We start from the raw sequence: 16,596 nt of genomic DNA, 5'->3' as shown, positions 1-16,596 counted from the left end.
TGAAGTTTTTCAGATATTTGAAGAAAACTTCAAGAATTCACAGACTTACCACTCTAATTACAACATAATTTTTCTTATACTGTGAGTCATACTATATTTGAAAAGTGAAAGACAAATAGAATTTCCACATTCCTAATGCTCCTAGAAATTTTCTGGACTATAAGTACGTGGTGATATTCCAAATGACTTTCAGAAAATCTCCTCAAAGTGCAGACTACTATATATCATCTAGTTGTTCTAGAAAAGAGAGATGCTCTGCTTCTTTCATTATCCATATGCTCATATGGCCTGTACCCAGTGCGCCATATGATGTACCTATTACAAGAATAACAAATAAAAGGTTTCCACTTTGCCTTTACATAGCTTGACTTTTATTCCTCATAACCATGGAGCATAGGGATTAGGGTTCCTCCACAACAACATTCTTAACTCTCATTCTTAAACTTACCCTCGCACTAAACTTAGCAAATTTAAGACAAGTGTATAAGTAACAGCAGCTTTGCTGTGGACTATTTGCTTGTGGGAAGGTTGTGGATATTTCATTGCATATGCACTTTCCAATCTCTGAGTTATGAAAGTAAATGAAATAACAGTTTTAATAGTAGTAGCTCTCACTACACTCAGAAAATTTTCTTCAAAAGCACATGTGAAACAGCTTACACACACACACACACATACAAATACCTTCCATGTCTTCTATCACTTTGACAATGTTCTTCAATATTATGGTCTTCAAAATTGTATCCTAAAATGTAATATCAGAAAATGTATGATATACTATTGACAATGAATCAATAAGCCATTATCTTCAGTAAACCAGAGAACTGTGCCTGTATTATTCACCTCATTATTCCTCATTCTCATTCAGGATTCCAAAAGAGCATCAATAACCAGGAAACAGTTATCTCCTGACCCCCTTAATTTAAAACTTAAAGGAAAACTCAGTTTTACCTATAGCAGTGAGGTTCCTGTAGGTCTCCACCATCACATCTTTGTAAAGTCTCTTCTGAGATGGATCCAGCAAAGACCACTCTTCCCGAGTGAAGTTTATGTGTAAATCATCACAGGTCAGTGCATCCTAAAATATCCCATACATGTGTACAACACAAAGCATGATAGTTATCAATCTGTAATTAATATAGCATTCAATATTATATTTATATTTTATTTATTTTATATATTATAATTATATATTCATACAATTCTGATGATTCCCACACTTACGCCATGGCAGAGAAATCCTGCTATAATCATGAAATCATTTTGAAACAAAACTTATTATGAAGTACACCTACCTGCCATCACTGTGCCCTTTGAACAGTATATAACCTAGCACAATACCAATTAACAAATATGTACATACATACATATATAGATATAGATAGATGATAGATAGATAGATAGATAGATAGATAGATAGATAAGCAAACAGATTAACACCACTGAGAAATTAGTATGAACAAGTATGAACTACAAAAAAAAAATCATCACGTTTGGTGTATTTACTCATGCCTTTAACCACAACACTCATCAAGTAGAAGCAGGTGTATCTCATTGAATTGGATGCCAGTCTAGTCTATTAAATAAGTTCCAGGATAGGAACTTCCTACCAAGAATTAAACATTCACTCCAGTTCTGTATTCATATTCTGGGAACCTGAAATTCTCCAGTTTAAAATGTAACAAGAGTAAGGTCTTATTTAAAGGCAATAGATGATTAAAATTATAATGAACAAATGAAAACATTAGAAATTTAAATATTGATCATCAATAAACAGAATAGTGCAGGGAACCTGGCTCAGTGCTTAATAGCTCGTTCTCATCTAAGAAATAGGACTCAATTGCCAGGACTTACAATGGGAACTCAGAACTATTCATTACTTCAATTATAGGAGTTCTGCCTGAGGCTGTGTTTTGACTATAGAGCAGACCAGTCACACAGAGGTGCACATTCATTCATAGCAATTTGAAATTTTCAAGACAAACACAAAATGTAGGAAGAATATCTCACTTTAAAAATCAAATGAATCAGAAGAATCAGGCAGCATTAATGTCCTCAATACATGCCATCCTGGGAATTAGATGACAAAGTTCATTATTCAATATGTGAGTGAAGGTCAAAACAACAGCACATGCTTTTCACGTGTGTCACATACATTCCAGGGCCATAAAACAATAAAACCAGTCATGTTTACCAGCAAACACTCCCTGTTTAAAGAGCCAAACAAATGGATCTCTAAATTTGGATCCACTCTAATCTACATACCTACTTAAGGGACATCCAGGGTTTCACAGAGAAACTCTTTTAACATAAATCAAAACAACAAAATTAGGATAGCCAAATTGTGTAGAACTGAATGGGAATTGTTCTAAAATTTTGATTTGTATTTGTATTTGATTTAGGGATAAAGTCTACAATGGTAACAGTATGACCACAAAAGAAAGAAGCCAACTTATCAATTTCAACCACAGAATGGTAGACACAAAGAACAGGAAATGGATCTATGGACAGTCCAATTCTATCCTCAGTGAGGAATTTCATCTAGACAGGCTCCTATTATATGAGCTTCAATAAGCTCCCTGCAAAAAGTCATTAAAGACAGGTGAGGGTTCAAAGACCTCATCCCACATAGGGAGATTTGTTTTCAATCAATTGACAGCATTCTGATTCTGCTCATTATGAGTTGCAGGTCATCCCATGATGAAAATGATTTTAATCTAACTTTCGTGATTCCCATTTTCTGCCATTTGTACCCTGTTCAAATGTCCAAAGGCTCTTTTGACACCCAAGGTAGACGCTTGACGGAACAACCTTGTAAAATAAGAAAAAAATTTATATCTTTCCAACATACAATTGCAAAGAATACCCATTCTATTCCAGTAGAAAGGAATCGGTACATAGTGAGCTAAGACTGAACCAAGCGAGACAGGTGGGCAATCCTGAGACTGCAGGGCAGGAGTGACCGCCAATACTACCCACTTTTGCCCACATCCCTGGCACATGAGGAAACTGTATAGGGCCTCTGGGAACAGGAAGATAGAAGCACTCAAGCTGCAGGAGCCCTGTTGGCCAGACTGCTCCCGGATATGAAGGGACTCTGTCAAACAGCTCCTTGCACCCAAATCCCATGGGAGGGAGTACTAGATCTTCAGAGGGGCAGACAGGCCTGGGGAGCCAGAGCAGACTACTCTGTGCACACATTTCTAACTCTAGAGGAAAATGCCTAGTGCCATATGGGCCCCCTATGCACAGGGACCCGAGAGAAGGCCAGGCAAGCCCTTCTGGTTGCTGCCCTAATGGAGAGCTGAAACCCAGCCCCAAGGAGCTACTTCAGGCCCGAGACCAAAAGTAAGACCAACTTTTCTGCTCCAATTGACCTGCTTGGTGGACTAAGGACACACACCCACAGAAACAGCTGAAGACCAGAAAACAGGAACAACTGCACGACTGAAAGTAGAACACTCTGTTCCAATAACTGGGTGAAAGAAAACAGGAAAACAGGTCCATAGTACTCCTGACACACAGGCCTATAGGATGGTTCTAGCCACTGTCAGAAATAGCAGAACAAGGTAACATAAGAGACAACCTGAAGGCGAGAGGCAAGTGCAGGAACCCAAGCAACAGAAACAAAGACTACATGGCATCATCAGAACCCAATTCTCCCACCAAAACAAACACTGAATATCCAAATACACCAGAAAAGCAAGATCTAGATTTTTAAATCACATTTGATCATGATGACAGTGGACTTCAAGAAAGACATAAAGAACTCCCTTTCAGAATTGCACAAAAACACTAATAAACAAGTAGAAGCCAATGGAGAAGATACACAAAAATCCCTGAAAGAAATACAGGAAAACAGAAACAAAGAGGTGAAGGAATTAAAAATGGAAATAGAAGCAATAAAGAAAGCACAAAGGGGGGTTGGGGATTTAGCTCAGTGGTAGAGCACTTGCCTAGCAAGCGCAAGGCCCTGGGTTTGGTCCCCAGCTCTGAAAAAAAGAAAAAAGAAAAAAAAAAAGAAAGCACAAAGGGAGACATCACTAGATATAGGAATCCAAAGGAAGAGACAAGGAGCCTTAGATACAAGTATCACCAACAGATTAAAAGACATAGAAGAGAGAATCTCAGAAGCAGAAGATTTCATAGAAATCATCGACACAACTGTCAAAGATAATGTAAAACGGAAAAAATACTCGCCCAAACAGGAAATCCAGGACACAGAGAATATAAAATCTAAGGATAATAGGTATAGAAGAGAGTGAAGACTCCCAACTCAATGGACCAGTAAATATCTTCACCAAAATCATAGAGGAAAACTTCCCTAACCTAAAGAAAGAGATGCCCATAAACATACAAGAAGCCTACAGAACTCCAAATACATTGGACCAGAAAAGAAACTCCTCCCGTCACATAATAGTCAAATGCACAAAACGAAGAAAAATATTTAAAGCAGTAAGGGAAAAAGGTCAAGTAACATAGAAAGGCAGACCTGTCAGAATTACACCAGACTTCTCACCAGAGACTATGAAAGCCAGAAGAACCTGGACAGATGTCAAACAGACCCTAAGAGAACAGAAATGGCAACCCAGGTTAATGTATCCAGCAAAATCCTCAATTGTCATAGATGGAGAAACCAAGATATTCCGTGACAAAATCAAATTTACACAATATCTTTCTACAAATCCAGCCCTAAAAAGGATAATAAATGGAAACGCCCAACACAAGGAGGAAAGCTACACCCTAGAAAAAGCAAAAAACTAATCGTTTTGCAACAAAACAAAGAGAAGACAAGCACACAAACATAATCTCACACCCAATACGAAAATAACAGGAAGCAACAATCACTGTTCCTTAATATCTCTCAAGATCAATGGACTCAATTCCCCAATAAAAAGACACAAATTTACAAACTGAATATGCAATGAAGATGCAGCAATTTGTTGCCTACAGCAAACACACCTCAGAAAAAAAAGACAGACACTACCTCAGAGTAAAAGGCTGGAAAACAACTTTCCAAGCAAATGTTCTGAAGAAGCAAGGGAGAGTAGCCATTCTAATATCGAATAAAATCGATTTTCGACCAAAAGTCCTAAAAAAGTTAAGGAAGGACACTTCATATTCATCAAAGGAAAAATCTACCAAGATGAACTCTCAAGCCTAAATATCTATGCTCCAAATACAAGGGTACCTACATACATAAAAGAAACCTTACTAAAGCTCAAAGCACACATTGCACCTCACACAATAATAGTAGATTTTCAACACCCCACTCTCATCAATGGACAGATCATGGAAACAGAAATTAAACAGAGATGTAGACAGACTAAGAGAAGTCATGAACCAAGTGAACATAACAGATATTGATAGAACATTCTATCCTAAAACAAAAATATAAACCTTCTTCTTACTATCGCATGGTACTTTCTCCAAAATTGACCATATAATGGGTCATAAAACAGATCTCCACAGATACAGAAAGATAGATATAATCCCATGCGTCCTATCAGACCACCACAGGCTAAGGCTGGTCTTCAATAACAATAAGGAAAGAATGCCCACATAAACATGGAAATTGAACAATGCTCTACTCAATGAAAGCTGTAATAAGAGGAAAACTCATAGCTCTGAGTGCCTGCAGATATAAGCATTAGAGAGCATATATCAGCAGCTTGACAGCATGCCTAAAAGCTCTAGAACAAGAAGAAGCGAATACACCAAGGAGGGGTGGAAGTCGGAAAATAATCAAACTCAGAGCTGAAATCAACCAAGTAGAAACAAAAAGGACTATACAAAGAATCAATTGAACCAAAAGCTGGTTCTTTCAGAAAATCTACAAGATAGACAAACCCTTATCCTGACTAACCAGCGGACATAGAGAGAGTGTCCAAATTAACAAAATCAGAACTGAAAAGGGAGACATAACAAAAGAATCAGAGGAAATTCAAAATATAATCAGATCCTACGACAAAAGCCTATACTCAACAAAAGTTGAAAATCTGGAGGAAATGGACAATTTCATAGACAGATACCAGGTACCAAAGTTAAATCAGGAACAGATAAACCATTTAAACAACCCCAGAACTCCTAAAGAAATAGAAGCAGTCATTAAAAGTCTCCCAACCAAAAAGAGCCCAGGCCCAGATGGGTTCAGTTCAGAATTCAATCAGACCTTCATAGAAGACCTCATACCAATACTATCCAAACTATTCCACAAAATTGAAACAGATGGAGTGCTACCAATTTCCTTCCATGAAGCAAACATTACACTTATACCTAAACCACACAAAGACCCAATAAAGAAAGAGAAATTAAGACAAATTTCGCTTATGAATGTCGATGCAAATATAGTCAATAAAATTTTTGCAAAAAGTATCCAAGAGCACATCAAAACAATCATCTATCATGATCAAGTTGGCTTCATCCCAGGTATGCAGGGATGGTTTAGTATACAAAAAAAATCATCAATGTAATCCATTATATAAATAAACTGAAAGATAAAAACCACATGATCACTTCATTAGGTGGTGAGAAAGCATTTGACAAAAGTCCTCGAAAGAACAAAAATTCAAGGCTCATACATAAACATAGTAAAAGCCATAAACAGCAAATGAGTAGCTAATATTGAACTAAATGGAGGGAAACTTGAAGCATTCCCACTAAAATCAGGGACTAGACAAGGCTGCCCACTCTCTCCCACCTTTTTCAATATAATTCTCAAAATCATAGCCAGAACAATCAGACAACAAAAGGAAATCATATGAATACAAATTGGAAAGTAAGAAGTCAAAATATCACTATTTGCAGATGATATGATAGTATATTTAAGTGATCCCAAAAGTTCAACCAGAAAAGTACGAAACCTCATAAATATCTTCACCAAAGTGGCTGCGTAAAAATAACACAAATAAATCAGTAGCCTTCTGCTACACAAAAGAGAAACAAGCCGAGAAAGAAATTAGGGAAACAACACCCTTCATAATAGTCCGAAATAATATAAAATACCTCAGTTTAGACTTTAACCAAGCAAGTGAAAGATCAGTTTTATAAGAACTTCACATCTCTTAAACAAGATCTCAGATGATACAAAGATCTCCCATGCTCATGGATTGGCAAGATTAATACAGTAAAAATGGCCATTTTCCCAAAAGCGATCTATAAATTCAATGCAATCCCTATCAAAATTCCAATCCAATTCTTCATTGAGTTAGACAGAACAATTTGCAAATTCATCTGGAATAACAAAAAACCCAGGAAAGCTAAAACTATTCTCAACAATGAAAGGTCTTCTGGGGGAATCACTAAAGCAGTATTACAGAGCAATAGTGACAAAAAAAACTGTAAGCTATTGGTACAGAGACAGGCAGATAGACCAGTGGAATAGAATTGAAGACCCAGAAATGAACTCATACACCTAAGGTAACTTTATTTTAGACAAAGGAGACAAAAATGTCCAATGGCAAAAAGATAGCACTTTCAGCAAATGGTGCTGGTTCAACTGGAGGTCAGCATGTAGAAGAGTACAGATTGATTCATTCTTATCATCCTGTACAAGGGTTAAGTCCAAGTGGATCAAGGACCTGCACATTAACCCAGATACACTCAAACTAATATATGAAAAAGTGGGGAAGAATCTCGAACACATGGGCACTGGTGAAAATTTCCTGAACAAAACACCAATGGCTTATGCTCTAAGATCAAGAATCTACAAATGGGATCTCATAAAACTATAAACCTTCTGTAATGCAGAGGGCACTGTTGTTAGGACAATACAGCAACCGAACATTGGGAAAAGATCTTTACCAATCCTACAACAGATAGGGGGCTTATATCCAAAATATACAAACAACTCACGAAGTTAGACTGCATGGAGACAAATAACCCTATTAAAAATGGGGTTGAGAGCTAAACAAAGAATTCTCAGCTGAGGAATAGTGAATGGCTGAGAAGCACCTTAAGAAATGTTCAACATATTTAGTTATAAAGGAAATGCAAATCAGAACAACACTGAGATTCCACCTCACACCAGTGAGAATGGCTAAGATCAAAAACTGGTGACAGCAGATGCTGGCGAGGATGTGGAGAAAGAGGAAAACTCCTCCATTGTTGGTGGGATTGGAGACTGGTACAATCATTCTGGAAATCAGTCTGGAGGTTCCTCAGATAATTGGACATTGTACTACCTGAGGACCTAGATATACCTCTCTTGGGTGTATACCCAAAAGATGCTCCAACAAATAAGTAAGACACATGATCCAGTGTGTTCAAAGCAATCTTATTTATAATAGCCAGAAGCTGGAAAAAAACCCAGATGCCCTTCAACAGAGGAATGGATACAGAAAATGTTGTACATCTACACAGTAAAATACTATTCTGCTATCAAAATCAATGACTTTATGAAATTCATAGGCAAATGGATGGAACTGTAAAATATCCTGAGTGAGCTGGCCCAATCACAGAAAACCACACATGGTATGCACTCATTGATAAGTGGATATTAGCACAAATACTCGAATTACCCTAGATCCACAGAACACATGAAACTCAAGAAGGATGAGAAAAATGCGAATGCTTCACCCCTTCTCTAAAAGGGGAACAAGAATACCCTTGGGAGGGAATAGGGAGGCAAAGTTTAGAACAGAGGCTGAAGGAACTCCCATTCAGAGCCTGCCCCATATGTGGCCCATACATATACAGCCACCAAACTAGATAAGATGGATGAAGCAAAGAATTGCAGGCTGAGAGGAACCAGATGTAGTTCTCTCCTGAGAGACACAGCCAGAATAGGGCAAATACATAGGTGAAATGCCAGCAGCAAACCACTGAACTGAGAACGGGATACCAGTTGAAGGATTCAGAGAAAGGACTGAAATTGCTTGAAGGGGCTTGAGACCCCATATGAACAACAATGTAAAACAACCAGAGCTTCCAGAGACTAAGACACTATCCAAAGACTATACATGGACTCCAACTATAGATTATATCCTGGGCTCCAACAGCATAGGTAGCAATGAATGGCCTAGTAAGGGCACCAGTCAAAGGAGAAGCCCTTGGTCCTGCCAAGACTGAACCTCCGGTGAACGAGATTGTTGTGGGAAGGGCGTTAATGCGGGGAGGATGGGGAGGAGAATGCCCATATAGAAGGTGTTGGGGAGGGGTTAGGTGGATGTTGGGCTGGAAACCTGGAAAGGGAATAACAAATGAAATGTAAATAAGAAATACTCGATTTAATAAGGATGGAGAAAAAAAAAAAAAGACTGAACTAAAGCAAGACAGAAAACGAGCAGGAAAAACACCAAATCCTACAGCTCTGTTACTTCCACTCCTTACACACAGTTGTCCATGGCAGATATCTCATCACATAGATAGATCAACATCCTGTGGTTCCAAAGTGCAACTCAACTTTCAACCTCAGAGTTTTCTACACCGAACTTTTACAGCCTCCTCAGTGCAGCTCTGGTTCTGTCAAACATAGAGGGCTGAAATAAGTGAGCAACTAAAGCCACAGACTAAGAATTCATGACATTTTTCATCTTTCTTGTTTCCAGAACCAGTACAACATAAGTGATCCTGCCAAGTTAGGCTTCTAACTTGCGATGGACTCTGCCATGCTTTGACCACAGTGGCATCAGCTTTTGTATAAAATCGTTTCCTGGGACTCTGAATCACTTTGCTTACTCATTCCATTCATTGAAGTCTTGGCAGGAGAGTGTGTCATTATGTGTACTTCCTTAGGCTTCCAATGGAAACCAAAGTCCCTTTCTTTAGTGGTTATAAGGTCCTTGAAAATTCCCGTCTCTGTGTTAGCACTTGATTGTCAATGAAATTCCCTAGAGCTGTGTTTCTCCACTAACCACAGACTTTGTATTTCTTTTTGCCCCACTAGTTGGTTTTTTTTTAACTCTAGTATTGAATAAACCACTCATAATAAGTACTCAACAGACTGAATATTTTATCTATGAAATCAGCACATTACTTTTAAATTCTGCCGTACTCAATTTCTCAGGGCATGGGAAGAAAAAGAAAGTTTGGGGCCAAATTATCACACAAAAAACCTCTAGCTTAATTTTTCATGGTGTCTACTTTTCTGAAATCCTTTGACCATGAATTCCTTCTTCTCCAAGACTATAAACACTCCAATCATTCAGGTCATACAAAAAAAATGGCCAGTATGCTCTGGGTACAACATGGGCTTTGGCCATCTAAATTCTAGTTATCGACAACATTCATCCAAAAGACAAATTTACAGGATAAAGACAAATTTACAGGATAAAGACAAATTTACAGGTTAATGACAAATTTATGGGATCTATCCAGCAACAAATCAGTTTTCAGCTGTCCTAACTTGCATTTCTGCTGCTGTGATTAAATCCTTTTATCAAAAACGTCTCATGTAATCAGTGGGTTTATCTGACTGATTCCATCAGATCACACATTTCATCACTGTGGAAGCTAAGAGTAGATACTCATGGCACAAAATGGAGGAAGAAAAACCATGGGCAAACATTTTTATCTGCCTTTTCATCATGTTTGGTCACTGCCTCATGCTCAGGCATTCATATAACCCAGACCAGAAAGGACAAATTAATTAGGAATATTTCTACCCTATGGGAAAGAACCCTTCCACATGAAACACCAACCAACACAAGCTCTCACAAACAACCAGTCATCCTTATAAAGATACACCTTCAATTAAGAATTCCTCAGAGGAAAAGTTGACAACTGAAGTTAGTTAGGAAAAAGACAATAATATGTTTAAAACAGTTTTTCTTAAATAAGTAAAACCAATGTGTTGAGCATATCAATGATTTAAGAGGCACAAACTGAAACACTGAGGACTTTGGTAACCAAAAATGTAGATGTTCCAAAAAAAAAAGAAGAAGAAGAAGAAGAAGAAGAAGAAGAAGAAGAAGAAGAAGAAGAAGAAGAAGAAGAAGAAGAAGAAGAAGAAGAAGAAGAAGAAGAAGAAGAAGAAGAAGAAGAAGAAAAAGAAGAAGAAGAAGAAGAAGAAAGTCTTTAGAATCAATTAGAATGAACTAGAAATGGAGAGATGGCTCAGTGGTTAAGAGGCCTGACTGCTCTTCCTGAGGTCCTGAGTTCTCTTACCAGCAAACAAGTGGTGGCCCACAACCATCTGTAATGGGCATCCAATGCCCTCTTCTGGTGTGTAAGAAGACAGAGAGAGTGTATCCACTTACCCGGGGGCCACTAGGCCTGCTTATGCCTTTCTTGCCTGAGCTGGGTGTTTTCCATTTGATGGGCCCTTTTTGCCTAGTAACTTACATGGGGGTTACCACCAGTCAAGAATAGTGGAGACTTCCTGGTAGCTTGTTTCTGCATGAGAATGAGTTTCACTCTACTGTTAGTTATAAATCTCAGGAAATTGAAACTTACTGTAGGTAAGAAGTTTTTGGGAAATCAAAACTTATGCCATTGGTTTCTGATGTTACCTATGTTTATTGTTACCCTGATAACCAGTTTGTGTTGTGTGATTTTTCAGCTTATAATCAATTGCTTTTTGCTTGATTAAATGAGACTTGATCAGAATACTATCTTTCCTCCATTTCTCCCATCTCTTGTCCCATCTATTCCCACTCCCCTTTCCAGGTTCTCCGTTGATGCTCCCAGCTGATGGGAAACAAACTGATGTGAAAAAAATAAATAAATCTTTCCAAAATTGTTTTAAAACTAGTAAACCAAAACTTTCTCTACCTAATATCCACAAACCAACAAAAACTCAAGGAACTAATCATATAATGTAGGAAAGCTTAATTTTTCATGGTGTCTACTTTTCTGAAATCCTTTGGCCATAAATTCCTTCTTCACTACTATAAACACTCCAATCATTCAGGTCATACAAAAAATGGCCAGTATGCTCTGGGTACAACATGGGCTTTGGCCATCGAAAGTCCTGATATCTACCACATTTATCAAAAAGACAAATTTACACATTAAAGACAAATTTACAATTTCAAGACAAATTTACGAGTTCTATCCAGTAAGGAAATCACTTTTAAGCTGTCCTAACTGGCATTTCTGCTGCTCTGATTAAATCTTTTAATCAAAAAATCTCATGTAATCAATGGGTTTATTTGACTGATTCCATCAGATCACACATTTCATCACTGTGGAAGCTTAGAATAGATACTCATGGTACACAGTGAAGGAAGAAAAACCATGGGCAAACATTGTTATCTGGCTTTTTTCTTGTTTGATCACTGCCTCATGCTCATACCCAAAGCATGCTCCAACATACAACAAAGACACATGGTCCACTTTGTTCATAGCAGCCTTATTTATAATAGCCAGAAGCTGGAAAGAACTCAGATGCCCTTCAACAGAGGAATGGATTCAAAACATGTTGTACATCTACACAATGGGGTACTACTCACCTATCAAAAACAATGACTTCACGAAATTCATAGGCAAATGGAAAAACTAGAAAATATCATCCTGAGTGAGGTTACACAATCACAGAAAAACACACTTGGTATTCACTCATTGTTAAGTGAATATTAGCCAAAAAGCTCGAATTACCAAAGATGTAATCCACAAACCACAGGAAGCTCAAGAAGAAGGATGACCAAATGGAGATGTTCCCACTCCTTCTTCAAAGGGGAAAAAATATCCGTAGAAGGGGATATGGAAGCAAAGTTTAGAGTAGTAACACAAGGAATGGCCATTCAGAGTCTGACCCACATGTGGCCCTTATATATACATTCACCAAAATTAGATAAGATTGATGAATCTAGAAAATGCATGGTGAAAGAGACCGGATATAGAGCTCTCCTAAGAGACTCATCTAGAGCACATCCATTACAGAGGTCAATGCTAGCAGCAAATCACCAAACAGAAAATAGGACCCCCTTGGGGGGAATTAGAGGAAGTATTGAAAGAGTTGAAGGAGCTTGCAACCCCATAAAAGCAACAATGCCAATCAACCAGAGCTTCCAGGGACTAAACCACTACCAAAAAACTATACATGGACTGACCCAGGGCTCCAACTGCATATGTAGCAGAGAATAGCCATGTTGGGGCACCAGGGGAAGGTGAAGCCCTTGGTCATGCCAAGGTAGGACCCCTAGTGCAGGGGAATTGGGGGGCAATAAAGGGGATGTATCAGGGGAATACCCATATGGGAGAGAGGGAGGGGAGGGAATGGGGGACTATGGACATGAAACAGGGAAGGGAAATAACATTTGAAATGTAAGAAGAGAAATATATCTAATAAAAAAAAGAAAAGAAAGAAAGGCCGGGGCAGATTTTTTGTAAGGTGGAAGAAATGAGAAAGAAGGAAAAGAACCAAGATGGAGGCAGAGAAGGCTGACCCACACCTTTGGGGCTTTAAATGCCCACAGGTAGCTATGAATATTTCATGAGGGATGGATTTTGTCTTATCTAGGTGGGCAGTTTATGTCATATCAATAGGCTCTGAGTTTCTTGTGTGGACGTTTTGCGGAGTGAGAATTTACTGAAACAAATCTGATTGATAAATTAAAAAAAAAGAAAGAAAGAAAGAAAATGCAAAGTTTCCAGAAGTTGAAGGATACTGTTATTAGTACAAAACAGCAGTTTACAAATCTAGGAAAGATCTTCCCCAATCCTACATCCAATAGAGGGCCAATATCCAAAATGTATAAAGAACTCAAGAAGTTAGATGCAACAAAAACAAATAACCCAATTAAAAATGGGATACAGCAATAGACAGAATTCTTTTTTATTAATTTTTTTATTAACTTAAGTATTTCTTATTTACATTTCCAGTGTTATTCCCTTTCCCGGTTTCCGGGCCAACATCCCCCTAATCCCTCCCACTCCCCTTCTATATGGGCTTCCCTTCCCCATCCTCCCCCCATTGCCGCCCTCCCCCCAACAGTCACGTTCACTGGGGGTTCAGTCTTAGCAGGACCAAGGGCTTCCCCTTCCACTGGTGATCTTACTAAGATATTCATTGCTACCTATGAGGTCAGAGTCAAGGGTCAGTCCATGTATAGTCTTTAGGTAGTAGCTTAGTCCCTGGAAGCTCTGGTTGCTTGGCATTGTTGTTCATATGGGGTCTCGAGCTCCTTCAAGCTCTTCCAGTCATTTCTCTGATTCCTTCAACGGGGGTCCTATTCTCAGTTTAGTGGTTTGCTGCTGGCATTCGCCTCTGTATTTGCTGTATTCTGGCTGTATCTCTCAGGAGAGATCTACATCCGGCTCCTGTCAGCCTGCACTTCTTTGCTTCATCCATCTTGTCTAATTGGGTGGCTGTATATGTATGGGCCACATGTGGGGCAGGCTTTGAATGGGTGTTCCTCCTGTCTCTGTTTTAATCTTTGCCTCTCTATTCCCTGCCAAGTGTATTCTTGTTCCCTTTTTAAAGAAGGAGTGAAGCATTCGCATTTTGATCATCCGTCTTGAGTTTCATGTTTTCTATGCAATAGACAGATTTCTTAACAGAGCAATCTCGAAGGTCTGAGTATCACTTAAAGAAATGGTCAACATCCTTAGTCATTAGATAAATGCAAATCAAAATGACTCTGAAATTGTACATTTCACCAATCGGAATGTCTAAAATCGGAAACTACAAGACAGCACTTGCTAGGAAGTACCTTGCGAAAAGCGAACACTCCTCTATCCTTGGTAGGATTGCATACCACGGACAACCACTCTGGAACTCAATCTGGTGGTTACTCATAAAAGTAGGAATAGATCTATCTCAAGAACCAATTATACCACTCCAGGACATATACACAAAAGATGTTCCACAGTATCACAAGGACAAATGCTCCTCTATGTTCACACCAGCTTTATTCTTGACAGTCAGAAACTGGAAGCCAAATGGTTCATTTTAAAACTCTATTGTGGTATGGCCCTTCAATGTAGGAATTTAGAAATTTTATGAAGACAAAGGCAAGGCCATTGCCCTGGGGAGCAACAGACTGGGATCAAGGCCACCTGAGTCAACATAGCATGTGTCAGAAACCTTTTCCTAAAAGGCTGAAGATGCAGATAGAATTCATATATTTTCCCAGGGAGAAATCTCTACACACACAATGAGAACAGCAAGTAAATATTTTTTTTAAGAACACAGGGACTTGTCTGAGGCTCCTTGCACAAATGTGGCAGAGGATTGACTACCACTTCTCTCCTCACAGGCAGAGGTTGAGTCTAATCCTGCAGAGACTGGATGTCCCAGGGAAGAGGGCTGGGTGGAAGGAAGTTGAGTTGGGAGTGGGGGTAGCAGAGAGCACAATCTCAGAGGCAAAGGAGGTATGGAGTGAAGAACTTTTAGAATGGAGACCAGAAAAGGAGGCAACATTTAGAATGTAAATATATAAAACAATTTAAAAAAAAAAGAATTTTCTCTTTAATAATAGCATGCATCCATCACTAGTTAATGCTCAAAGATGCATCAGCCTAGAACAGATTTTGCATTCCACAGATGCCATTTTCCTTCAGTCTCTTTTATGTTCAGTCTCCAGGTTATACTTTGAACAGATTAAATAGGGACAGAAGACTGAAAATCTACCACTTAGGCAGAGGGGAGATTTACACAGCAAAGATATTCCCAGAAGTATTTCTTAAGTATTCCAGAGGCCTGAAATAGTGCCACAGTCCTAAGTGGAAGATCCCAAAGGATGACAAGGACGAGAAGACTAGGAGGTGTAAAGTATAAATGTTGGGATGAGGAAGTCCCACACCAGCAGTATCTCATGCCAACTCAGCTTCTTGAGAAGAATATCATCGTTTACATACTTCCTAGAGGAGGAAGAGACAATGTGTATGAAGTCAGCAGACAGTGTTACACAACAATGGGATAAACTCAGATGAGTCTAAAACAATGCTGCACAGCTTGACATTGGATTGTACCCATGATGCGGTGACATTTACAACTTTTTCATATTAACTCCAAATATATCTTACACCAAAAATTGGAGGAGATACTGTAGAAACTAGGACACGTGTTCCACTATGTTCATACCAGCATTATTTATAATAGCCAGAAAATGGAAGCAAAATGGTTCATTTTTAAAACTCTATTGTTGTATGGCCCTTTAATGTAAGAATTTAGAAAGTTTAATGAAGAGGCAAGGAAAGCCATTGCCCTGGGGAGCAATGGACTGGCATCAAGGTCACATGAGTCAACACTGCATGTCTCAGAAACCTTTTCCTAAATCGCTTAAGATGCAGCTGTTCTAGAATTCATACGCCTTGCCATCCTGCCAAGAATGTTTCAGCACACAAGCCCGTGCTCTGAATGCTTTCACAAATGTGGCCCCAGACCAAGGTATTCGGAGATCACCTCCATGCTCTGTGAGCAGCTAAGACCACAAAGAACCTCACAGGTGGCCATGCCTAGCAGCTGTTCCCACCCAGTCCCAGGGAGGACTCACCACACTAGCTCCAGCTGTTCCATCGCCTGCTCCTTCCCATTGGAAGCAGCTGCTATATACTCACCATGTCGCCCGTTCAGAGCTCGCCTGAACAACAGCACCCAGCAGTAGCACACAGTGCAGGGCACACCAATCACTCAAAAAACCTCAGCTACAGCGTTGAAGCATCAACCTGCTGCCGGAAGTACCGTCCTCCACTTCCGACTGACAGGTAAGA

At 39.0% G+C, this 16,596-nt stretch overlaps 1 protein-coding gene across 1 annotated transcript; it reads right to left on the bottom strand.

Annotated features, from left to right (window-relative positions):
• Positions 1-224: 224 nt before the first annotated feature.
• On the bottom strand, positions 225-16,402 carry LOC116893308 (zinc finger protein 431-like). The gene is made up of 5 exons (XM_032895135.1): positions 16,380-16,402; positions 15,687-15,744; positions 952-1,078; positions 685-745; positions 225-315 (listed from the first exon to the last, which is right to left on the bottom strand). The coding sequence occupies exons 1-5, from the start codon at positions 16,400-16,402 to the stop codon at positions 225-227; spliced, it is 360 nt and encodes a 119-aa protein (XP_032751026.1).
• Between the last annotated feature and the right edge of the window lie 194 nt (positions 16,403-16,596).

The sequence above is a fragment of the Rattus rattus genome, chromosome 2 (assembly GCF_011064425.1).
Source record: "Rattus rattus isolate New Zealand chromosome 2, Rrattus_CSIRO_v1, whole genome shotgun sequence".
NCBI lineage: Eukaryota > Metazoa > Chordata > Mammalia > Rodentia > Muridae > Rattus > Rattus rattus.
Note: the sequence above shows the minus strand (reverse complement) of the source record. Positions and strands in the feature narration are given on the sequence as shown.